Source organism: Aethalodelphis obliquidens, unplaced genomic scaffold (genome assembly GCF_003676395.1).
Source record: "Aethalodelphis obliquidens isolate GAN/ISIS:26980383/991018 unplaced genomic scaffold, ASM367639v1 scaffold15, whole genome shotgun sequence".
Lineage (NCBI taxonomy): Eukaryota > Metazoa > Chordata > Mammalia > Artiodactyla > Delphinidae > Aethalodelphis > Aethalodelphis obliquidens.
The window spans coordinates 29,669,027-29,695,193 of NW_020837959.1; the positions used below are offsets into that span (position 1 = coordinate 29,669,027).

At 40.0% G+C, this 26,167-nt stretch overlaps 1 protein-coding gene across 2 annotated transcripts; it reads left to right on the forward strand.

Moving 5' to 3' along the window:
* The first annotated feature begins 2,299 nt into the window (after nt 1-2,299).
* On the forward strand, nt 2,300-16,194 carry COMMD6 (COMM domain containing 6). 2 transcript variants are annotated; one of them, XM_027116072.1, is made up of 5 exons: nt 2,300-2,398; nt 2,487-2,498; nt 13,246-13,398; nt 14,366-14,441; nt 15,746-16,194. In XM_027116072.1, the coding sequence occupies exons 1-4, from the start codon at nt 2,357-2,359 to the stop codon at nt 14,438-14,440; spliced, it is 282 nt and encodes a 93-aa protein (XP_026971873.1). In that variant the 5' UTR covers nt 2,300-2,356; the 3' UTR covers nt 14,441; nt 15,746-16,194. The 2 variants fall into 2 exon arrangements, with proteins under 2 accessions (XP_026971873.1, XP_026971874.1); XM_027116073.1 differs by lacking the exon at nt 14,366-14,441.
* Nucleotides 16,195-26,167: the final 9,973 nt, after the last annotated feature.

A 26,167-nucleotide genomic window follows, 5' to 3' on the forward strand; every position in this document is an offset into this window, starting at 1 on the left:
CCTACCCGCCACTGTAAGCAGCCATCTGATGCAATGTGCAGTATGATTTCTCAGGAGTCAGATGCGAAAAAATATGCATCTAACAATTTATGAAATTCGGTATTTGTACAACACCTGACTTAATCAAATAAGGTTGTCATTGCAGTCATAACCAGCTCAGGGAATCTTCTAGGATGAGGCCTCACCTGGCTTTCCTTAGGGCTATGGCGGGGTGGTGGGGTGGTGGTGGTGGTGGTGTCAATTTCGCTACACACCTGTAACTCATTCATGGCACACCACGATGATTACTCTGTCTTATATTACTTGTCATAATAGGAATACGTCCAGCTGTCTTCATGCTGTATCTGCCTTTAGCCTTTGTTGCATTGCCAAATAACCATCCTAAAACATAGCCTTTTTGCAATACTTAAGAACATATCGGGACTTCCCTGGTGGCGCAGTGGTTAAGAATCTGCCTGCCAATGCAGGGGACAAGGGTTCGATCCCTGGTCGGGGAAGATCCCACATGCCTTGGAGCAACTAAGCCCACAAGCCACAACTACGGAAGCCCGCGAGCCTAGAGCCCGTGCTTCTGCAACAAGAGAAGCCACCGCAGTGAGAAGTCCACGCATCGCAACGAAGAGGAGCCCCCACTAACAGCAACTAGAGACACCCCCCGCGCGTGGCAACAAAGACCCAACACAGCCAAAAATAAATACATAAATAAATAAAAATTAACTTAAAAAAAAAGGACACATCAAAACTTAACACAATTTGGTCTCATCTGTCCACAGTATGGATGAAAAATTGTCTGCACCTGATCAGAAATCACGACTAACATAATATTGTTGTGTTTCTATAAGCCAGGCCCTTAATTTTTTTTAGGGTCTCATTTTTTAAATGAGACCCTATAAGTTCCCCTTAAGCCAAAGGTTAAAAAGTATGTCGTGCAGCTTTCAGGTGAATGTGTGACTCGGCCAGGTGAGCTGAAAGAAGAATGTGGGACAGTGACAATATGGAACACATAAAACCTATCTAAATGCATTGCCATTCAGTTTCTGATAGAGTTTGTCTTACTTGCTGTGTTTTGTTTTAAATATGTAGGTCCGTCAAATTTGGCCCCAAATCTAACAATCTGTGGTACGTACGCTGCTTTAAGCTCTAAAACCTCTATGATTCTAGCATCAGTGATCATGCTTATTCTCCGTTCTGCATCGTTGCTCAGGCTGCCCGTGGATTTCCACCACTATCTACTTCCCCCAACACCCCTGCAACACACACAAACACACACACAATCATCCATATTTTTCAGTAGCCTGGAGTATAAATAGAACATTCAATTAGCACAAGGCAGCTGGAAAAGGATTTCAGCAGGTACACTGGGAGCGCTAAACCCCTCTGGAGTTCTCTGCAATTAGATTGCAGACCGTACATTAAAACCAGAGTTTGAAGTTTTATCTATTAGTTAGCTGATATTGCTTAACATTCCTGAATTTCCATTTTCTCAACTTTAAAATGGAGATAATTTGTGATCTAGATAACTTATAGGCTTCTTCTGAGGATTGACTATCATGACGATGATGATAGGAGCTGGTATTTATTGAGTACTCGCTATGTTCAGGAACTTTGCTATGTGCTTTACATATGGGATGTCACAGAACCTTTCATAAAGCCTTGTGAGACAAATATCTACAGCCTGAGTTTTACGAATTAGAAAGCCGATCTCCGGAAAGTCTACCTTTACTCAAGGCGTACAGCTGAGTGGTAGAGGGTTTTAGATTCAGGCTTATGTGACTATAAAGCTCCCAGCACTTCGTGTTATCCTCCACGAAGGAGCGTAACAAAAAGCATGCCCACCCTACCTCCAAGCTAGGCCAGTGAAATGAATCCGAGTGACAGAAGCTAATCATAAAACTAAAGGTCCCATTGGCATCTCCCTCGCAGGACAAACATCTGTGGGGAAGGGGGAGCGATTGTCCCACAGCTTTCAAACTCGGTTAGCATCAATTTCTAACAAGTCTGCGCAGCTACAAGTCTGCGCTCGCTCAAAGGGCGCCTGGCGCTGCAGGCAGGAAGAGTCCACGTCCATGGCATAAGTAGGGGGCGACGGCACCTAAAAGATAATCTATCCTTCCCTTCACAAGGTATCTGCCAGTTTTCGGACCTTTTCCCCTACAGTGTTTCCGTTGTTACTGATCGGCTCCATAAAACTGATGTCTAATTGAGATTAAGGATGAGGTATACAAAGATGTTTCTGCCCTCCTCCCCCCACGTCCGCTGCGTGCGACGGGCCGCGAGGGGCGGGAAGAGGAAGCGGAAGGGGTGGTGGCCCCGGGAGCTTCCACCTGAGTGGGTGGTGGGGTTCTGGGGCGCTGCTATGGAGGGGTGTAGCGAGCCACAGCTGGATGCTAAGGCCAAGGTAAGACCTGGCCTGGAAGGAGCCGGGGCAGTGGGCTCCGGAGCAAGAAAGATCGTTCCCTAAATTGTGTTTTCTGCTTCCATTTCAGGTCACCAACCAGGTGAGTGAGTGGCCATCCCTCGCGGCCTCCGCCGGCCTCGGCTGGACAAGTGGCGGGCGGCTGCACCTGGTCCTCCGCCCGCCTCTGGCAGCCGCGGGACGATGCCACCGTGAGCCTTCCCCAGCTCAACCCCAAACCAAGGCCCATGTCCGTGAGCCCGTGCCTTTCCTCCCGCCACCCTGCATTGCTCCTTCCACTTGGCTTCTGAGGTAGTAGCCACTGCCATTGTAATTTAATCTTCCCCACCCACTCCAGCCCGAAGAGTACAGACCAAATATTGTTCTTCCTTGATTAAGCGCCGTTGATTTGATACTAGGTACATAGTATTTGGGGATGTAATATATAGAGAGAAGAAATTATCAAAATTTCCAAAGATAGCTGCGCAAACCTTTTCTTAAGTCTTTAAAAAGCAGTTTGTGGAAGAGGGAGAGTTTACCTCTTTAACCTTTCAGTGTCTGTTTTTTTTATGCTTGGAATAACAATTTGATTTTTTAAATATGTCTTAGGACTGTCTCTTTGTTCTGAGTGTTCCCGTCCTGTTTCAGCTAATAAACTGTTTTTAGGCAAATAGCTTATAACACTTCCCAGAAGAAGAGTACTAAAACTAGAGTATTTGAAATATAGGAGTTACCCAGGACCACAAAGTATAAGAAAGGGCTGAGATAAATAATGAGAACACGGGGGCTGAGAGATGTCCTTTGACTGCTCTGTGACATCTGTCTCCAGCTGATTTTTCTGTTGTTTTTGAGGATTCCTGGGAGATAGGGGGAAACTCAGATAGTAGTCAACCCCCTATCTGGCTTTGATCTGAGTTACTGCTCAATAACTTTGATTCAATGTCTCAGAAATCATCTTATCCATTTATTATACTTACATTAAGTCATATGTTTGCGTAAGGTATCCTGAAACTGAATTATACTAGATTATAGGGTTTTAAAAGTTGAACTTTTTGGGGGTGTGTGTAGGGGGAGGTGTGTTTAAAACAACACAAATTTATCCTTATAGTGCTGGAGATCAGAAGTCCAAAATTAGTCTTGTGGGACTAAAGCCAAGGTTGCCAGCAGGGCTGTGTTCCTTTTGGAGGTTTTAAGGGAGAATCTGCTTCCTTGTCTGTTTCAGCTTCTAGAGGCTGCCTGTGTTCCTTAGCAATGGCATCTACTTCCATCTTCAAAGCACATCCTTCCAGCCTCTGCTTCTGTCATCACTTCTCTTTCTGCCAGCATCATCCTATTGCCTTCTCTGATTCTGACCCTCCTGCCGCCTTCTTATAAAGCCCAACCTGTGCCTTAAAATAAATGAAAAGCTGAATAGACTGAAAAATGAACAGTTCTTCTTGGATAAGTCAGAAAAATGAGGTCACAGGGCAAGCTCCTGTCTCCCAAATTGGAGAGACAGGTGAATACAGAGAAGCACAACTTAACCAGAACAGAAACCTCTGTGAAAACCAGTGCTAGGGGTAGGAAAACCTAAACCATAATTGATGAATTACTGGAGGCTCAGCGTGGACAAGGCTGAGTTAAAATCTCAGGCACCCACCTACACCCCAGTCATTAGGGGGACCTCACACTTTTGTGAGTTTTACCTCCAGGAACTCTTAAATTGAACCTTTTTATTCATAGTTCATGATGTGTTTTTTAAATATTATATTGCTAGATAAAATGATTATGTGTATTCAGCAGTCTTGTAGGGGAGAAAAGCCTTGACCTAGCAGTAAGTCATTTCTGTTTGTAGTATATGCTTTTTAAATGTACCAGATATAGCTAATTTTTAGGGCTAACACTAGTTTAAATTCCTTGAGCTATAATACCTTCTTTCTTTCTTTAAATATTTCTCACCAATATAAGAATCAGCGAGGCTAACTGGGACCACACCTCCCGTGAGAGTGCAGACCCCGCATACAATCCATCAGAATACTGTTTTCTCTACCTTTAAGAATATTCTCTAAATTTACCTCGCCTTGCTGCCACCTGAGTCCCAAGCACCACCCTCTTGTGTAGATACCGTAATGGTCTCCCAATTGAGTCTTTTTGTTTTCCTTCTTAAACTTAATGCCCTGTTCATCAATCTGGAGGAGACTTTTGTGGTCTAAGTTAGACCAGGTCTTTTCCCTGCTCAAAGCCATTTAAGAGAGTACTGTCTCACTAGAAAAATGTCTTAAGTATTTTACTTGACCTAAAGGCCCTTCAGAAAGTGTTTCTTTGTCTCTTACCTCTCTTCCTAGCTCACGCCACTCCAGCCATGCGAGCCTCATTGCTGTTCCCTGCGCAGGCCAGGCATGCTTCTCCCTCTGTCCAGAATGCTCGTTTCTCCAGTTATTCTTGTGGCTTTTTCCTTCACTTTACTCAGGTGTCTTTCTATTCAAAACCTACCTCCTCACAGAGGTCTCCCCCAGGCTCTATCTAAATAGCCTTCCTGGTCACTCTGTCCCCTTACCTGCATTTTAAAAAATTCTTTTTATAACACTTAGTACAACGACACTGTATATATATTTGCTTATTGTCTGTCTTCCCTACTAGAACGTAAGTTCCTGAGGTCAGGAACCCTTTGTTTTATTTTTTATAGTCCCAGTGCCTAGAACATAGTATTGTTTCGTAAATATTTAACTGAATATTGGGGCATAGAGACATAGTAACTTGCCCAAAGTCACATGGGTTGAAGGTAGCAGAGCTGAGATTCAAACTCAGGTCTGTCTAACTTCAGAGTCTGAACTTGTTAAATTTAACAAACTGTCGTGCTACCTTGTCCAGCACCAGAAGGTCTAAGGTTACTCATTACTTCACATTCTGATGCTGATAATCACTGTTTTGAAGTAATTCATGGTTCTTTTTTATAGATGTCTAGTTAGAACTCCTTATCATAGATGAATGATTGTTCCTGTTGTTGCCACATTTTATTGTTTTCCTGCTTGCCAGTTTTATGGTATAAATCAACAGAAATATGTATATTGACGCACAATATCTAGTGCCCTTTTCCCTCTTCCGTATATGAGACAGTGACTTAAGTTTTTGTACAGTTTGTGTAATAGTTCATAAACGTATGTCTGTTTTTGTTCTTCTGTGTGTCCTGTTGGGTGCTACAAGTCATGTAAGGATGTATGAACTCCCCTCAGGGAGTTTACGGTCTAGTAGATGGTGGGGGAGGGAGACAGATCCACAGATGACTACTGTTCAAGTCAGAATGTTCTAAGTGCTGGGGTGTAAGAAGTGACGTGACCATTCATAGAAAAGTTGAGTAAACCAGGAAAGACTTTACAGAGCAAGTAGAATTTGAGAGGAGTTTTGAATTTTAAATAGGTGTTTGAGAGTTGTATTCCAAGAGGGGTGAGCAGCATGAGCAAAGGTTTGAAGACTGAAAGATAATTTAAAGAGAGGATGCGGGGCTTCCCTGGTGGCGCAGTGGTTGAGAGTCCGCCTGCCGATGCAGGGGACACGGATTCGTGCCCTGGTCAGGGAAGATCCCACATGCCGCGGAGCGGCTGGGCCCGTGAGCCATGGCCGCTGAGCCTGCGCGTCCGGAGCCTGTGCTCTGCAACGGGAGAGGCCGCAACAGTGAGAGGCCCGCGTACCGCAAAAAAAATAAAAATAAAGAGAGGATGCGGTCCAGCTTGAGCACGAGTGGGAAAGCTGTTTGGGACTATGCTGTGAGATGACTTAAGTGCTAGGGGAAGGGTTAACTAGTTCCTGAGGCAGTAGACATTACAAGTTTAGATTTGGTAAGTTTATAAGTAGTGTTTAGAGTCCATCCTGTGGATTGGAACTGAGGAAGACTCTAGGCAAGAAACTGATTAGGAGGCTGCAGTAAAATTGAAGGCAAGCCTTTTAAAAGGCTCTGTAACAGTGAGATTGGGAAGAAGGGAATAAGTGGCATTGGCTGAAATAAAATCTTCAGTACCTAGCGATTCATAAGTGTTTTGTGTAAGGGAGAGAGAAAAATCAAAGTTGACTGAAGTTTCAAACCTGAGTCACTTAGAAAATGGGGGTCATCAGAAAAGAAATGAGGATTAAAAACCATTTTGAGGAAAGCTGATACTTGTTTTGTGTTGCATGGCAGTAGTACTGTGAACTTACTAGTAGCGATTGTGTTTAATGGGAAACGCTTTTGTTCTCTGGATTATTTTTACTGGTGTATTAACACTAACCAAATATGAAACATTGTTTTGATTATTTATATTTGCTACAGTTTCTATAAACCAATATAGTTCAGATTGTATAGTTTTGAGAATTCATTTTTGATAAATCGTATATCGTAATAAGTTTATTAACAAAGCTATTTTCAGCTAGTTGTGTTTGCTCTGTTTTAGTTATCTGTCACTACATAACAAACCACCCTAAACTTAGTGACTTAAAACAGTTGTTTAATTGTCTCTCATGAGTCTTTGGGTTAACTGGGCTTAGCTGGGTGGTGGTTTCTACTCCTTATCATGTCAGCTGGGGCTTCAGTCATCTAGGAGCCTTAGCTGGGTGGAAGTGAAGAGGGCTCACTCACGTGCTAGTCATGACTTGGGCTATGAGCTGAGCTAGAGCTGATCATTGGCGTGACTCGGTTCTCCTTCATGTGGGTGCTCACATCATGGTGGCTGGGTTCCAAGGAGAGTCCCAAGAGCCAGCATTCCATGAAGAAGGAAGGACACACTTCCAGTTCTCCTAAGGCCTAGGCTCAAAGATTCCAGAACACCTCTTCTGCCATATTCTACTTGTCAAAACAATCACAGGCACAGCTCAGATTCGTGCAGAGAGAAAATAAGCTCCACTTCTTGATGTGAAGAGTGACGTGTACTTACAGAGCCGGGTGGAATTAATTGCTGGAGGCTATCTTTGGAGACCAGTTACCACATACCCCAGAACTTCTAAACCGTTCAACAGATACTTATTTGAATATTCACTTTCTATCAGATAATGTTGTAATAGATTCAGTAGTAACTGGATTCATAATGCCATTTCCTTGGGGACACAGGGGATGAATAAGTTAACATAATTTTAGAAACCGTTAAGTGCTATGAAGAAAATCAAAGCATGGATGAAGGTGCCGTTAAGCAAGATGAGAAAGGCTAATGACTTAGCAAAAGTTGTCCACTTAGGCTAGAGCTAATATGAATTTTCAAGTAAAATTTGCTAATAACTCATGCCATAATCAATATCTGCAGATACAAAGTACGAAGCACAGAGTTTAGCACAGCACTGTCCAATAGAACTTTCTACAATGATGGAAATGTTCTCTGTTGGCGCTATCCAGTATGGTAGCACTAGCCACACATGGCTCTTGAGCACTTTGTACGTGGCTAGTCCAACTGAGGAACTGAATCTTTTATTCATTTTAAATTAATTTAAATAGTCACAGTTGGCTAGTGGCTACTATACTGGACAGTTCAGGCCTAGCATTTAGGAGATGCCAAACACGCTTGCCCTGTCCCAGACCTGTCTACTTTCTTGACCTATTAGGACTTGGTTTAATTCTGAATGGTAGTCATGTTGCAGCTAGGTATAATGAAAAAGGCATGGAATATGGAATCAGACAAATTTGGGTTTGAATACCAGCTCTATTAGTGTTGTATCCTTGGATGAGTTTAATCAGTCTTTTCCTTGTAGTACTTTGGGAGAGATTAATATGTGCAGAATGCTTAACATTCTTTCCATTTGAAAACTTTCATTTAAAAAAGGAGAGAACATAAAAGTGTGTATTTTGTGACTGTAGCTATAAAAATTGCATACAAAGACTAGAAACGGGGACACAGGAATATGAACATAGTTTTTAAGATGATGCAGTTTTACACGATTATTTTTTAAATTTTCTCCTGTTATGTTTTGAAAAATAAAAATTAAATTTAAACCGAAATGGTCTTAAAAATTTTTTTCTTTGTAGACAGTTTTTTTTTTTTTTCTGCGGTACGCGGGCCTCTCACTGCTGTGGCCTCTCCTGCTGTGGAGCACAGGCTCCGGACGCGCAGGCTCAGCGGCCGCCATGGCTCACGGGCCCAGCTGCTCCGTGGCATGTGGGATCTTCCCGGACCGGGGCACGAACGCGTGTCCCCTGCATCGGCAGACGGACTCTCAACCACTGCGCCACCAGGGAAGCCCCTGTACACGGTTTTTATAGTGATGTTTTTATGTTAACAGTAACTTCAGCCACCATATCAACTATTTTTTAGTGTGACAGACTACAGCTAATTTCTTTGTTTACCTCTTAATCTATATTTGCTTTCTGATTATTTTTCTTCTTTGTATTCATTTTACTTCTGGTTATTCCTGTATTTTTTTTACTACTAGCTTTTTTTCTCTGTACATTTTTCTTTTTAAATCATTTGCTTAATTCTACAAGAATTTTGAGGCTACTTCATTCTTACTTCATTCTTAATATTCTCCATAGTGATGTTCGCCCTGTTCTGATTTTTTTGTTTTTTCTTTTTTTATTCTTTTTAAAATCTCCTCTGTAGTTAATTCCTGTTTAAGGCTCAGTCACACTTATTAGAAGGTTTGCTTTTATTGATAATTTGCATTTAAATGTTCAGTTCAGAATTTGGGAAATTCTCATCCCATAACCCTAATCCCAGCTCTTGTACTCATGAATACCAGCTTTGCACAGTAAATGGCAGCTCTCCCAATTTCCCCACCTGCCAGTTTCACCATTGTAATGGTCAGTGAATTCCAACATTGTGTTCCTTAATTGCTTTTCTGCTTAAAATGTTCTGGATAATCCAGAGTTTTATTTCATACTTTTAGAGTCAAATAAGCAATGTTTTATCTCCCATTTTACTATGGACAGTAAAAATGGAACTTCTTGCATCAAGGAGTTATATGGGGCAAATATGTTTAAAAAGTGTTAAGTTACTTTCTTGAATATCACCATTGAACTGATATAAAACTATCTCTAATCATGAACTCCCATGAATTCTGTTCTTGAATTTTTATCCACTTATTGAACATTCCTATTTAGATATTCCTTATCACTTTTTAAAAAATTTTATTGGAGTATAGTTAAGTTACAATGTTGTGTTAGTTTCAGGTGTACGGCAAAGTGATTCAGTTATACATATATTCATTCTTTTTTAGATTCTTTTCTCATATAGGTTAATTATCACTTCTTGATAATACTTTTGGGCTTAAAATGTAAAAAGTCCTGATTCATATATGATATATTCTCCCAGTCATCTGGGCTCAAAATTTTATAGTTGTCTTTGATACCTCCCTTAACTGTAGATGATCATCAAGACCTAGTGATCCATTCTTCACAGGATCAGCTTCATCCTACTTGTCACATATCCTAGGTTCCTCTGCATACATGTGGATTCAACCAACTGCAGACCGTGTAGTACTGTAGTATTAACTATTGAAAAGTATCTGTGTATAAGTGGATCCCTGCAGTTCAAACCCACATCGTTTAAGGGTCAACTGTAAATGAGAGTATTCTGAAAACTTGTACAATTTGCAAAAAATTACTGGCCTCTTGATTCTTGATCTCTTGTCAGCCTTATTTTCCATACTTCCTTATAAGAGCCTTTCACTTTGAGACAGTGTGCTCTATCCCTCAGCCAGATATGAACTACTTTTTGTTTTTTGTTTTGTTTTGTGTTTTGGTACGTGGGCCTCTCACTGTTGTGGCCTCTCCCGTTGCGGAGCACAGGCTCCGGACGCGCAGGCTCAGCGGCCAAGGCTCCCAGGCCCAGCCGTTCCGCGGCATGTGGGATCTTCCCGGACCGGGGCACGAACCCGCATCCCCTGCATCGGCAGGCGGACTCCCAACCACTGCGCCACCAGGAAGCCCGATATGAACTACTTTTATCTCTAGTTGGTTCAGCTTAATATTTATTAAGCACTTATTCTTTGCTAGGTGTGTATTTATGGAATATATAAATAAAACAAATTTTTTCCTCTCAATTTCAGTTCTGTTATTCTTCAAAACTGAGCTCTGTCTCCTCTGAAGCTTTCCTTTGATCACCTACCCTAAATAAATTTTTCCTTTCAACCAGAAATGTGGAGCTCACTAACATATCCTCCCCTCCCCCTGCTATATGTGCAAGATAACATCTATACCAAAACGTGCAGAACATTTGGACTGTTTAATGAATAATTTTACTTTTTCCAGTTTTATTGAGATATAATTGAAATACAGCTCTGCATAATGACTTGACATACATATACTGCAAAATGATTACCACAGTACATCTAGTTAACCTCCATCCCCTCAAATAGTTACCAAAAAAATGGGTACTTTAAAGGTGAACATCTGTGTCACTACAATCAAAACTCAAGAAATCGAACATTACCAGTACCCCAGAAGCCCACCACATGCCCCTTCCCAATCATATATCTCCCGCCCTCCTCCCTAGAGGTAATAATTATCCTTTTGTGATAGTCATATTCTTGCTTCTTTTTATAGTTTTGCCATCTGTGTATGCATCACTAAACAGTATAATATTTCCTGTTTCTCAAGTTTAAGTGCATGGAATCACATAACTTTTTGACTTGTTTCTTTCAGGATTTTTGGTGTTAAGTGTAGCTGAAGTTCATTTTCATTGCTGTACAGCATTTCATTTGTCCGTTTTATTACTGATGAACATCTGGGTTGTTTATAGGTTAGGGCTATTTTGAATATAGCTGCTAGGAACATTCTCACATAAACATCCTGTTTTTCCTTTTTTAAAATATTTATTTTATTTTTGGCAGCTTTGGGTGTTCATTGCTGCGCAAGGGCTTCCTTTAGTTGCGGCGAGCAGGGGCTACTCTTCGTTGTGGTGGGTGGGCTTCTCATTGCAGTGGCTTTTGTTGTTGCGGAGCACAGGCTCTAGGCCGGTGGGCTTTAGTAGTTGTGGCACATGGGCTCAGTAGTTGTGGCGCACAGGCTTAGTTGCTCCGCGACATGTGGGATCTTCCCCGATCAAGGCTCGAACCCGTGTCCCCTGCACTGGCAGGTGGATTCTTTTTTTTTTTTTAACTTTTTAAAATAAATTTATTTATTTTGACTGTGTTCGGTCTTCGTTGGTGCACATAGGCTTTCTCTAGTTGCTGCAACAGGGGCTACTCTTCATTGTGGTGCGCGGGCTTCTCAATGCAGTGGCTTCTCTTGTTTCAGAGCACGGGCTCTAGGTGCACGGGCTTCAGTAGTTGTGGCACGCAGGCTCTAGAGCACAGGCTCAGTAGTTAATGGCGCACGGGCTTAGTTGCTCTGTGGCATGTGGGATCCTCCCGGACCAGGGCTCGAATCCCTGTCCCCTGTATTGGCAGGTAGATTCTTAACTACTGTGCCACCAGGGAAGCCCCAAGTATACTGTTTTTCTAGGTTATATCCCTAATAATTGAATCACCGGATCACTGGATATGCGTAACTGCAGTTTAAGTAAAGCCAATTTTCCGAAAGATTGACCCAATTTAGACTTCCATCAGCAGCACTGTGATACATCCTTTCTTGCCAGTTTTAGAATCATCAGACTTAAAATTTTGCCATTTTGGTAGGTGTGTAGTGGTATCTCTTTGTGTTTTAAATTTGCATTTCCCTGTTTCCTTTCCATATGCTTATTAGCTGTTTGTAGTTCTTTTCTTATTAACCTACTATCCTTTCTCTATTTTTGTATGGGAAACTTTAAGAAGTACCTGTACAGTCTTTTTACTTATCAAAGATGTTAACCTTTTGTCGGGACCAGCCTGCCCTTCATGCTGTAGCTGGTTCGTCTAATGCCAGTATGAAGACAGGAGGAAATTTTGGTCCTTACACTAATCCCACCTTTTATAAAAATTTTTTTATTAATATGTAAAGCTATTTGCCCAGTAAGCATTCATTTGGTAGCAAAAGGTATCAGTCAATAGACAGGTATTTTTTGTGAGTGCCTGCTAGGTACTACATATCTTTCGAAGCTTTGGGAACAAGACACAAAATTCCTCCATTTATTGTCTTATGTTTTTAAACTCAGTATTAAGGGTTGCATTTATCCAGTCCTGTTTTATGCCATGGCAACACTGAACAATCATTGAAAAGAATTAGCTAGAAGGTATTGAGGCAACCAGGAGTCAATAAGCATGTAATCATTGGAGTCAAACAGAGTTTGGTTTCAGTTATGAGTCCAGAAATGCATGACTTTGTGCATATTACGTAAGCTCTCTGAAATTCAGTTTTGTCACCTGCAAAATGGAAATAATAGCCTATAATGTTATGATGATTCAGTGAGGCATTAAATACATGTAAACTGCATAGCACATCACGTGGCAGGTATCCATCATCAACAGTGATGAAATCTAAAACCACCTTCCCCAATAGTGTAAGGTTTCATGTCAAGGACTGTGGTGAGGAAAGAAACTGGTATGGTCCCATGTATGCCTCAATCAAATATGAAGATGGTATATAACTCATCTTCCATTTTAGGACTTTTGGGTTGTGGAATGGGGCAAGGCATATGTGGAACAGGAAAATGAGATAAGAGATGGTCCAAAACGTTTGGAGTCCCCTTAAGCACAGGAGCAAAATGAAAAGAAAACTAGTACTGCCACATCTACCTCCATAACACATCAGGTGGAGACTTTTGTTTTTTCCCTTTTGTAATTATGACAGTGTTGTTTTCCAACCCTGTTTACATCTCTTATTGCCTCTCTCTGTGTTCATTTGATTATTATATCCCCCTAACAATATTAAAATGAAGATATTTTCTTTTATTCTGACTGGCCTTGAAATTAAAACTTGAATATGAGAGCAGTAAAATTGAATAAATATCTTCATTCAGGGCAATATTATAACTGGTGTATTGTGTACTGTTTCATTACAGCTAATAGATTTTCAGTGGAAGCTGGGTATGGCTGTGAGCTCAGACAGCTGCAGATCACTTAAGTATCCTTACGTTGCAGTGATGCTCAAAGTGGCAGATCATTCAGGCCAAGTAAAGAACAAGTCCTTCGAAATGACAATTCCACAGTTTCAGGTTTGTGATAAAACTCATTCAGTTTAGCCATTGTTCTGTAATTACTGTTTAAAAAGATGCATAAAATCTTCTTTAAGAGAAAATTTTAACTGTTTTTATTTGCAATTGTTTTGATGTGCTTTACATGCAAAAGATCTGGATTTACTTTATTTGGGAATTTGATAAATTATTTTCAATATTTTCAATATAATATGCTGAATTTGTATACTGACACTCCATCACTTTCAAGGACTCATCTGTGAGTGTGTTTAAGAAATTTGCATCTTTTCTAGCAGGATATTTACTTTGCATTTAACTGTTTTATTCTTCTTAGGCTTAATATTCAAGAGTGATTAAGCTAAATAAATCTTACCTTTGAGCAGTATTGACCCTGAATTTTCTGACTAATAATGTTTACAAAATGTAGATCAGACCTCTAGTACTTGATGGGTAATTTTATCTGCTGGGGATTAGAGTAACTCAATAGTTTATTTATAGAATCATGTTATATATATATATATTTTTTTTTTCGTATCCAATATTATATATATTATTATTCTACCTCTTATCTGTAAGCAAGAAAGGAAGAAAGGGGGTGGATGAGAAATCATTTTCTTTTCAATGTACATACAGGGAAATGCTTTGTCTTTGGCTAGTTTAACTGGCCTTAGAGTTTTGTTTTTGTTTGTTTTGATCCCTTTGGTGAGTGAACAGATATGAATTATTTCTTATAGCATACTCTCTGTTACCATGAATTCCAATTTTTTTAGATTCCACATATAAGTGAGATCATGCAGTATTGTCTTTGTGTCTGGCTTATTTTACTTAGCATAGTGTCCTCCAGGTTCACCCATGTTGTCAAAAATAGCAGGATTTCCTTCTTTTTAAAGGATGAATAGTATACTGTTGTGTATATATACACACCACATTTTCTTTTCTTTTTTTTTTTTTTCCACCACATTTTCTTTATCCATTCATCTGTCAACAGACACTTGGGTTGTTTCCATACCTTGCTATTGTGAGTAATGCTGCACTGAATGTGGGAGTGCAGATAACTTTTTGAGGTAGTGATTTTATTTCCTTTGGATATATACCCAGAAGTGAGATTTGTGGGTTATATTGTAGTTCTGTTTTACAAATTACATTTTAAGGATGTTCTCTCCTTTTGATTCCTATTTTTAGAACAGCTGTGTCTGCTGTAGAACAAAAAAAGGGTCACAGATTCATTATTTTTAATGCTAAATGGTGTCTTGGAAGCAAATTAGGACTTGGTTGGAAGGAACTAAATGTAGTGTATTGTGATATGTGAGTAGCTTGCAACTGAACATAAAGACCAAATCTACTTCCAAAAGGAATATAGGTTTCAGTCCTTTTGTAATTCATAATACTGGCCTAATTCTTATTTTTCTTTGCCACATTTGTGCTCCCTGATTCCATCTCTTAAAATTTTTTTCTCATAGTCAAAAGATCACAAATGGGGCAACTCTTTTAGAGGTAGTTCTTACGTGGCTTACAGCTAACCAGGCGAACAGCCTGTTAGTCACATTATAGGACTGAGCACCAAGGAGCATTCTTTGAGCTTTTGACTTTTATCTTTCTAGTAGCTGAAATTATGATCATGAGTATATATTTTTTAAGAAATGGTTATTTCCTCCTTCGTTCCATAATAAACTTACATATGAGTTAAAAGAAAATACAGATACTCTTTTAAGTAGCAAAATAGAGAATTAAGTCCAAAGAAGAGGGAAAATACAAGGATGGAATCATTAGAGTATATCAAATTTGCTTCCTACTTCTCGGCAAGTAGAGAATAAGAAAGGAAAACAGAATTTGATCCCTTTTTTATCTGATGTTTTATCTGATGACTTCTACAGGAGAACTACCATACCAGCTTAGTTTTTAATTGAAAGAGAAATAAGCTTCTACCATGTAAGCTACTGTCAGTGTTGGGTCCCTCTTAGTATAACTGACAAGACAGCCCCTATCACCCTGAAATGCAGTCTTTCACTGTATTAAAAGTGGTTCAGAGCCTGGGAACCAATCTGTCATTTTTTTAAAGTCTTCATTGTTGAGAACAGTGCTGGGCATTTAATAAATCTTTCTGTTGTGATCTCAAAGAACTTCGTTGGATGCTTTTAAAAAGCTTATTTATGAGCTAATTATCCGACTCTACAGTAGTATTTTTGCTTGCACCAAATTACACCTGTTTGTTTCTTATAGTAACTTTTGAATAATAATAGTTGAGGAAGTAACATTAAAATGCAAACTTAATATGTTCTAGAGCCTCTGCTGGTTAGATATAATTAAAAGAACTACTTAAATAGCCTCTAAAAGCAAAATTAATATTGTTTTTCCCCTTTCTCTCCAGAATTTCTACAGACAGTTCAAGGAAATTGCTGCAGTTATTGAAACTGTGTGAAAACTGATTACTTTGTTGATGAATTGCTACCATCATTCTAAAATCATGAACTTTACTTTCTGCAACAAAACTGCCTAAGGATCAAATGATATTTATTGAATGAAAATTATACTTTTGATTTTCCATTTTTTTAAATAATAAAAAAGAAAATCAGACAAACAGGAATTACAAAGTGGTGATCGCTGCACACTTTGTGAATATACTAAGAGCAACTGAATTGGAAACTTTAAAGAGTGAAGAACTCTGTGGTATGTGTATTATATCTTAATGAAAAATAAATCAGACAAACAGTTGAATGATATTAAAAGCAGCACAAGTTTATGTATTAGACCAATAGTTTTAAAAAATACTGGTAATGTTACCCATTTTATAAACAAACTCTTCCTTTTTGGCATTCATTTTTTTATTGATGTATAGTTGATTTACAATATTATATTAGTTTCAGATGTACAACATGGTAATTCAAACTTTTTAGAGATTATACTCCATTTATGGTTATTATAAAGTATTGGCTATATTCCTTGTGCTGTGCTGTACAATGTATCCTTGTAGCTTATTTATTTATTTATTACTTTTAAAAAAAATTATTTATTTTATTTTTGGCTGTGGTGGGTCTTCGTTGCTGCACGTGGGCTTTTCTCTAGTTGCGGTGAGCGGGGGCTCCTCTTCGTTGTGTGGGCTTCTTGTTGCGGTGGCTTCTCTTGTTGCAGAGCCCAGGCTCTAGGCGCTCAGGCTTCAGTAGTTGTGGCACTCGGGCTCAGCAGTTGTGGCGCACGGGCTTAATTTCTCCACAGCATGTGGGATCTTCCCGGACCAGGGCTCGAACCCGTGTCCTCTGCATTGGCAGGTGGATTTTTAACCACTGTTCCACCAAGGAAGCCCCAACAGTCTTTATTTTAAAGTCTATTTTATCTGATACGAGTGTTGCTACTCCAGCTTTCTTTTGATTTCCATTTGCATGGAATGTCTTTTTCCATCCCTTCACTTTCAGTCTGTATGTGTTCCAAGGTCTGAAGTGGGTCTCTTGTAGACAGCATATATAGAGGTCTTTTTTTGTATCCATTCAGCCAGTCTGTGTCTTTTGGTTGGGGCATTTAATCCATTTACATTCAAGGTTATTATCGATACGTATGTTCCTATTACCATTTTCTTAATTGTTTTGGGTTTGTTTTTGTGGGTCCTTTTCTTTTCTTGCATTTCCTGCCTAGAGAAGTTTCTTTACCATTTGTTGTAAAGCTGGTTTTGTGGTGCTGAATTCTCTTAGCTTTTGCTTGTCTGAAAAGCTTTTGACTTCTCCATCGAAACTGAATGAGATCCTTGCTGGGTAGAGTAATCTTGGTTGTAGGTTTCTCTTTCATCACTTTAAGTATATTCTGCCACTCCCTTCTGGCCTGCAGAGTTTCTGCTGAAAAATCAGCTGATAACCTTATGGGGATTCCTTTGTATGTTAGTTTTTGTTTTTCCCTTGCTACTTTTAATATTTTTTTCTTGAATTTAATTTTTGTTAGTTTGATTAATAAGTGTCCTGGTGTGTTTTTCCTAGGGTTTATCCTGTATGGGAGTCTCTTTTTCCTGGACTTGGGTGACTATTTCCTTTCCCATGTTAGGGAAGTTTTTGACTATAATCTCTTCAAATATTTTCTTAGACCCTTTCTTTTTCTCTTCTTCTTCTGGGACCCCTATAATTTGAATGTTGATGCGTTTAGTGTTGTCCCAGAGGTCTCTGAGATTGTCTTCAATTCTTTTCATTCTTTTTTCTTTATTCTGCTCCTTGGCAGTTATTTCCACCGTTTTGTCTTCCAGCTCACTTATTTGTTCTTCTGCCTCAGTTACTCTGTTATTGATTCCTTCTAGTGTATTTTTATTTCAGTTATTGTGCTGTTCATCTGTTTGTTTGTCCTTTAGTTCTTCTAGATCTTTGTTAAACATTTCTTCTGTGTTCTCAATCCATGCCTCCATTCTGTTTCCGAGATTCTGGACCATCTTACTATCATTACTCTGAATTCTTTTTCAGGTAGGTTGCCTATTTCCTGTTCATTTATTTGGTCTTGTAGGTTTTTACCTTGCTCCTTCATCTGTGACATATTATGTTGCTGTCTTATTTTTTTTTTTTTTTTTATGAGTGGGATTGTGTTCCTGTCTTACTGGTTGTTTGACCTGAGGCTTCCAACACTGGAATTTTTAGGCTGTTGGGTAGAGCTGGGTCTTGGTGCTGAGATGAGGAACTCCGTGAGACCTCACTCCGTTGAATATTCCCTGGGGTCTTTCTGTTAGTCCAGTGGTTCAGACTTGGAGCTCCCATTGCAGGAGCTTTGGCCCAACCCCCCGGCTCGTGAACCAAGATCCCTCAATGTGCATGGGGTGGAAAAAAGAAAAGAAAAAAAAAAAAAAAAAGAACAGTAACAAAGTAAAAAATAAAATTAGACTGGGAAACTAACAGATATGTTAGGAAGAATATAAAAATATGAATCAACAACCAGAAGGTATGTCAGTACCACAATAGTAAAAGAGAGGAGGAGGGAAAAGAAAAGAAAAAAGAAGTGGGGGGAGGCCTTGGCTGTGGAGGGCGGGGCCTAAGCAAGGGCGAGGTTTGGGTGGTGGGTGGGGCCAATGCTCAGGACCCACAGGGCTGGAAAAGGCCCTGGGGGCTATGGGGGGTGGGGCTTAGGCTCAAGGAACAGAAGGGGCCCAGGAGTGCCCCCCAGCCCTGGTCTCAGAGGGCAGGGGACCTCACCTGGGAGCCCAGCAGGCTTCCTGGGCTTGAGTGGGCGGGGCAGACGCCCTCCTCTCCTCTCCCGCTCCTCCAGCCTGCAAGAGCCCATGCCTCCTGCCTCTCCTGATCTCCCCAGCCTCCCTTCTATGCCCCCAGGACCAATTCGGTTGTAGGGGGGAACCTTGGAGGGCAGAGGACCAGCCTGGGAGCTCAGCAGGCTCCCCTGGTCCCAGTGGGCGGGGCAATCAACCTCTCCACTCCTCTCCTGATCTCCCCAGCTTCAGGGGTGCCCATCCTGTCTGGGGTCCACTTCTCCTCCCCCCGCAGTCCCCCTTCATCCTACCAGTTCACTTTGGGGTTCCTCGCGTCTTCCTGGGCATCAGAGTCCCCCACCAGCGGTCGGCAGGTGCCCTAGTTGTGGGGAGACGCTAACTCTTCGTCTTCCCACACAGTCATCTTGACTCCGCCTCTCTAAACAAACTCTTACATAGAGTCCTTTATAGTCTTATATATAAAGTATATATGAATGACAAAAGTAGTATTTGATTAGGATAATGTTACTTTACAAATTCAATTTTATAACATTAACTTATGAAAGCAGTCAGAAGAGTGAGGCTGCTCCTTCTCCAACATTTGGAATCGGGTTAGGATTGGTCATTGCTCCCTTATTTTAGCCAAGTATTCAGATGTTTCTGTTATTAATATTTGTAGAAAGTTCAAATGTGTGCACAGACATAGAAAAATAAATTTTATTATGAGTTTATGTACAACTGAGTTAACCTGGTAACACAAGTTATTGTGTTAGATGGTCTCTTTTGAATTTAGATTTATAAAACAGTTGTTAAAACATTTTATAAAACCACAGCAATCAACACTGTATGGCATTGCTCAGGAAAATAAACAGATCACTGGAATAGACTAGGTGGCCTAGAAATAGATCAAGATATTTGGGACAAAGATGATATTTCAGTTGGGTGAGAAAACAGGATTGATTTAATAGATGATACTAGCAGTCTCAACACATGCAAAAGTAAGTTCCAGATGAATTAATGATTTAACTATAAAAGATAGAAATTAGACGTTTTATAGAATATGTTAACTAAGGCTTGGGAAGCAGCAACACCACAGCTATAACATAAAACAAATATATTTGAAATGTAAGAATTAAAAAATTATATGTGGGAAAAAATAGGTCATAAACAAAGATAAAAGACAAATGCTAGGTTGATGTGTAAGTTAGTACTTAGTCTGGAAACAAATTGCTTTAAGTATTTCAAGTAGGAAGAGGTTTTATACAAGAAATGAGATGTTCACTAAACTGTCAGAAAGACTGAGAAAACAAGTCAGGAGAAATCATTGCTGGCTTTTAGAAAATCCGGTAATGCAGGAACTTCAGGGAAAGCCCCTGCCAGTAATCTCTGCAGAATGCAGGATGTCACCTGGAAGCAACTACAGGCCATTTCTGCCAAGTGTCAACATGTTAGAATGAAATAAAGGCTGCTTGCTTTCTTCACCTTTTCTAGTTTCTGTGAGAGTGCCTCTCATTGGTGGAAGTTAAACCAGGACCCTGTTGACACAGGAATCTGGTCAGTGGAGTTTCTAGTCTTTTAGTACCTTTGGAAGGGAGATTTAGAAAAGCAAGAAAGGTGCTGAATATTCCTACTCTGCTGACAGAAATAGGAGTTGTCATGGCCTTTTTTGTGAAGTGATAGACATACACACATTATATAGAATTTCACAGCCCAGAAATTTCAGTCCAGAAATATATCCTTTGGAGTAAAGCCACCAATACAGTAAGGCCCCTACATACGAACCTTCAAGCTGTGAACTTTCAAAGATGCGAACATGCATTCGCATGTCCAGTCACGTAAGTTAGTTCACATGTCTGGTGTACGTTGTCACGTGCATACATCCTCTGCAAGTGTGCTTTTGTGTACTTTACAGTACTGTATAGAGTACAGTAGTACAGTATCTTTATTTCAAGCCCAGGATGTCATCTATGACGAGAAAAAAAGTAGCTACTACCCAGACATCACTGGATCATTTTTTCAAGAGGGTCGATAGAATTGAATCCAGCAAGGAGCCAGAACCTGTGCCATCAGCGTCAGGTGTGAGTGAAATTGCAGCTCGCCCTCCGTCTCCTGTTGCTGACGATCCTTCAGCTCTACCACCTCCCACCTCCTCTCCCTCCTCCAGTCAGTAACTCTTCTTGCCTGTTCCCTCGATGCCAGCCCCTGTACGCCCGCTGTTGTACTGTACTACTGTATTTTTCAAGGTACTGTACTGTAAGATTAAAAATGTTTTATTTTTGTGTTTTATGTTATTTGTGTGAAAAGTATTATAAACCTATTATAGGACAGTACTATATAGCCAACTGTGTTAGTTGGGTACCTAGGCTAACTTTGTTGGACTTACAAACAAATTGGACTTAATGAATGCGCTCTTGGGACGGAACTCGTTCATATGTAGGGACTTACTGTATATAAAAATATTTGCAAAATTGACTAAATGTTCATCCAGTTCCTGTTAGGGCACACAGGAAGACTGCATTTCCCAGCCTCCCTTGCAATTAGGTTGGGACCTCATGATTGGGTTGTAGCCAGTGGAATCTGGGCAGAAGTGTCCTAACATACATCCAGTCTTTGTCATAAACCTTTCCTTGTCTTCCAAGCTCTCTCCCGTGTTGACTGCTGGAAACGAAGAAATCTGAGATAGGGAAACCATAAGATGGAGCCCTGGAATCACGATTGGAGGCAAACTCATAGTAACAGCCTGACTTGCACCAGACAGTGATGTGAGCTAGAAACAAACTCTTGTGGTAAGCTTAGAGTGTTTGTTAACAACAACAAGTGAGCATAAACTTGAATAACACAAGATATGTGTATGAAGATTTTTATTGTAGCATTTCCCCAAGCGGTGAAAAGTAAAATAAAGGGAGCAGTGACTGTCAATAAAGAAATGGTTGAATAAATTCATCATATCTATGTTACAGCATATCATATACCTGCCATTATCAATATGTAGTAACAATACATTTGCTATTATCAACACATATTGTTGTTTCATAAAACTGAAAAATGCACTCAATATATATTTGAATTCTTAATGGAAAATTAGGAAAATTAAGGAAAGATGTTTACCATGTTGTAAGCATTGATGGAGAGGGTATCTGGAGAGGGAGAGGAAGAGCAGTTAAAAAAAAATTTTTCAAATCCATAATGCACTATAAGAAAATATGTATCATTGTTTTTAAGAAATACTTGATAAAAATGTTCGCTTTTCAATTATGCTTCTGAAAAGTTCTTATAGTTCTTTTTGTGGTACGATGTATCCTTATTTTAACAAATGGTATAGTGTGTCTCCAAATCAGGATAGACAAACCTGAAATACATCAAATGTAGGCCTCGCTGTGCTATAGAAATCCTGACCGCAGCTGGGTCTGATATTTTGGCTGATATCACTGCAAGAAACTTCATTTCTTCCACTTACCTTTGTTTCCTCTTCTGAGCCTTCCTGTTGGGAATTTAAATCCTCTTCACACCCTGTCAGCATTTCTGCAGATCTCCTATGTGAATCCACTTTCTTTCTTGGTCCTCTGCTCGGTAGCATACTGTCGTGAGGAGTGCGGGTCCATTGCCTACTGCTGTCCACCCATGTACTCAAGTCCCACCAGCTTGAAGAGTTAGCCAACTGGTCATTCATCCTTACCAGCTGCCCATAGACTACTCTATTACCCACCCTCTGCATAGTAGCACATTAAAGATTTAGGATTAGGAGAAGACAAAGTCCCCTTTCTATCCCTTTCTCTGTCCTTTGGGGTACCAACTTCATTGTATCCCCAGAAATCAAAGTAGAAACCTGCCCACCCAATCTGGGTCAAAAGCGCACACTGGCCTTCGCAGACTGTGCTTATGGTCTTTCCATCTCCCACTCACCCCAGTTTAACACCCTCCATCTTCCGCTCCCTCCTCATTTGCAGTGTTGCAAAGAGGCCCAAAGAAAGCCCTTGGCTCAGACACTGGGTGATGGATTTGATTAGAATAAATTTAAATTGCATGTTTAAATTTATCTTTTGAATTTGAAAGGCAAGTTTTTTTCATAATATAGTTTTACACTGTTTTCACTGAAGATGTCTATTTTGCTTATTATGAGTTTAATGAGCTTCACCTGGCTGGCCTGGGAATTAACCACTGTTTGTAACAACATTTCTGTGGGAAAATGTGTTTCAAGTTTCAAACACTTGACTTAAATGTAAACTTTGGGAAAATACTTGATTCTCAAGTTGGAAAATGTATTAATGAGCATTTAGTTTCTAAAAAGAAATAGACTATCCCCAAGCTCATCAAGCAAAACCCAAATATTTTCAGATATTCTGCTACCAAGACAGGTTAACATACATATCAGATTTATGTGGAAAGAAGGCAAGATAGTCACATTAAATTAAAGGTGTTGAAATTTCCATCATGCTGGTGCTTCGTTTTTAAAAGTACTTAAGCAGAATTATCTTTTCAAATAAGTTTTTTCAAATATTTATTTATTTACGTATTCATTTATTTATTATTATTTTTAAATTTTTGGCTGCATTGGGTCTTTGTTGCTGCGTGCGGGCTTTCTCTAGTTGCGGTGAGTGGGGGCTACTCTTTGTTGTGGTGCGTGGGCTTCTCATTGCGGTGGCTTCTCTTGTTGCGGAGCACGGGCTCTAGGTGTGCAAGCTTCAGTAGTTGTGGCATGCGGGCTCAGTAGTTGTGGCACGCGGGCTTAGCTGCTCCACAGCATGTGGGATCTTCCCGGACCAGGGATCGAACCCATGTCCCCTGCCTTGGCAGGCAGATTCTTAACCACTGCGCCACCAGGGAAGTCCCTCAAATAATTAAAAAAATTTATTTTGTACTTTAGATTTTAAAAAATAAACTTTGTTTCTTTCAAGTTTTAGATTTATAGAAAAATTGCAAAGATAGTACAGAAAGTTCCCATATACCCCACACTATTTCCCCTGTTAACATCTTATGGTACATTTGTTATAATTGATGAACCACTATTGATACATTAGGTTTCCTAGGTTTATACCTAATATATTTTTCTGTTCCAGGATCCCATCTAGGACATGATATTACATTTAGTCATCATGTCTCCTTGAGCTTCTCTTGTCTGTGACAGTTTCTCAGACTTTCCTTAGTTTTGTTGACCTTGGCAGTTTTGAGGAGTACTCAAACTGGTCAGGTATGTTGTAGGATGTGCCTCAATTGGGATCTGTCTGATGTTTTTCTGAACTGGAGTTATGGGTATCACAGATAGAAAGTGCATTTTCCTCACTTCATATCAAGGGTACCTACTAGCAACATGATTTATGAGTGTTCATGAGGATGTTGATAACCTGGCTGAAGTAATGACTGTTTCTCCACTGTAAAGTTACTTGTCCACCTGCTTTTTTCCATACTTTACTCTTGGAAGGAAGTCACTACCTGCAGGCTATACTTAAGGAATGTGGAGTTATGTTCCCCTTCTTTTATGGTGAAGTATCTACATATTTTATTTGGAATTCTGGGAGAGAGATTCATCTCTTCTCCCCATTATTAATGTACTCATTCATTTATCTATAACAGTACAAACTCATGGATATTTATTTTATCCTTGGGGTTACAATTGAATACACTTTTTCCTCAAGTCATTCCAACTTTGACTCTTGGGAGCTCTTTCATTTGGCTGCTGTGCCCCTTTGACACACCCCCGCCAACTTTAAAAAAATTTTTGAGCACTGCTTTCTGACACTTATCACTACAAGATGCTCCAGGCTCACCTTGTGTATTTGAATCAGTCATTTCTTCCAAAGAACCCTCATTCTTTTTATTAGACAGTGGTACTAGAAACCAAGGTCTGGGTGCTAGATAGGTTATGTATTGTAGATTTTGAGATCATTAAAACTTAGAAGTCTTTCATGATATTTGTACATCAAATCATTATGCTGTACACTTAAACTTATGTAGTACTGCATGTCAGTTATAGCTCAATAAAACAAAGAAAGAAAACTTTAAAAGTTAAAAAAAAACCCTTAGAAGTCTGATGCACAACATGGTGACTGTAGTTAACAATATTGTACTATATATTTGAAAGTTGCTAAGAGAGTAGATCTTAAAAGCTGTCACCACAAGAAAAGAAATGTAACTATGTGAGGTGATGGATGTTAACTTATTGTGGTAATCATTCCCCAGTATATACATATATCAAATCATTATGTTGTGCACATTAAATTAATACAATGTTATATACCAATTATATCTCAGTAAAACTGGGGGGAAATTTAGAAATCTGAAAGAAGGAGTTCTCCTGCTGAGATAGGTCGACCACAAAGTCCAGCTCACGTTTTAGGATTGGTGAAAATGATGACCTGAACTCAGCTAATGTTATTATCCCTTCAGTTTACAATTTGAACCAGCTAACAACAAACAGGGCAAGATAATACATATGAGATCATGGATGCAAGAGAGTGCATGTGTCTTCCCGGTGAGATGGGCTGAATAAGATAGTTGGTATGGTGGCTAGAGAGGGCTCCAGGCTCCTTCTGTGTAGTTGACCAGCCATTCTCAATGCATGGCTTCCACCTTGTGAAAAACATGGCTGCTCCAATTTCTATCATCATGCCTACATACCAGCCAGAAGAAGAGAGGGAGGGAGACGGAAGGGCATACTTCTCCATATAAACTCACATCCTGAGTGTTACACACCTCATTCTACTCACATCCCATTGGAAGAACCTATTCATGTAGCCACTTCTAACTGCCAAGGAGACTAGAAAATGTCTAGCGGGGTAGCTGTGTGCCCAGTTAAAAGTTCTATTGCTATGCTACAGGGAGAAAAGGGATTCTAAGGAAAGCCAGGCGTCATTGCTAGTCTTCCTCCTTGTCCACCAGCTACAGGCATCCTTCCTTCCACTTGCAGAACATGTTTATCCTTCCCAAGGGAAGACAATCCCAAAGTCCCACCATTCTGCATCCAGCCACAAACAGAACCTCTCTTCCAAAGGGAAGTTCCCTCCATCTCTGCATGTAAACCTAGCCTGAGCTTCTCTGTCTTGTAGAATTTTGCCAAAAGTGGCAAGGAGGAGCCAACACATCAGTGTTCTGCCATTTTTTCTAGTTAGTTCCTCTAGTGCAGTGGTTCTTACCTGGGGGCAGTCTAGCTCCTATAAAGGGCATGAGGGAATGTATGAGGAAGTTCTTGATTGTTATATTGCCTGGGGCTAGTAGATAAGATCATTGAATCATTTTCAGTTCATACTGCTGGCATTTTATGGGTGGGGAGCTGTACATCCTACGATGCCTAGGGTATTCTTGACCAACAAAACGTTATTCTACCCCAAATGCCAAGAGGACCTATGTTAAGAAACACTACCTTAGAGCTATAGGCTCTATAAGCACGTGGTCTACAACTTCAGTATCATATGGTGATAGTTTTATCAGATGTTTTGCCATAGCATGAGTCACCACCGTTCCCATCCACAGTATCCTCACCACCTGTTGCCTGACTGCCAGTGCCTCCTGTTACACGTTTTATTCCAGTAGCATCTCACTTTTAGGTACAAATTATGTGTTAGGTTATCAGCTGCTGTGGTAGTAATCCCAAAATGACGATGGTTTAAATTAGACAAAATTATTTATCAT

Bases quoted from the DNA above. Each gene is read 5' to 3' on its own strand.
- COMMD6 (XM_027116072.1), top strand. From the start codon at position 2,357: ATGGAGGGGTGTAGCGAGCCACAGCTGGATGCTAAGGCCAAG. The intron at 13,399-14,365 runs GTTTGTGATAAA...ATCTGTCAACAG, and splicing joins TGACAATTCCACAGTTTCAG to ACACTTGGGTTGTTTCCATA.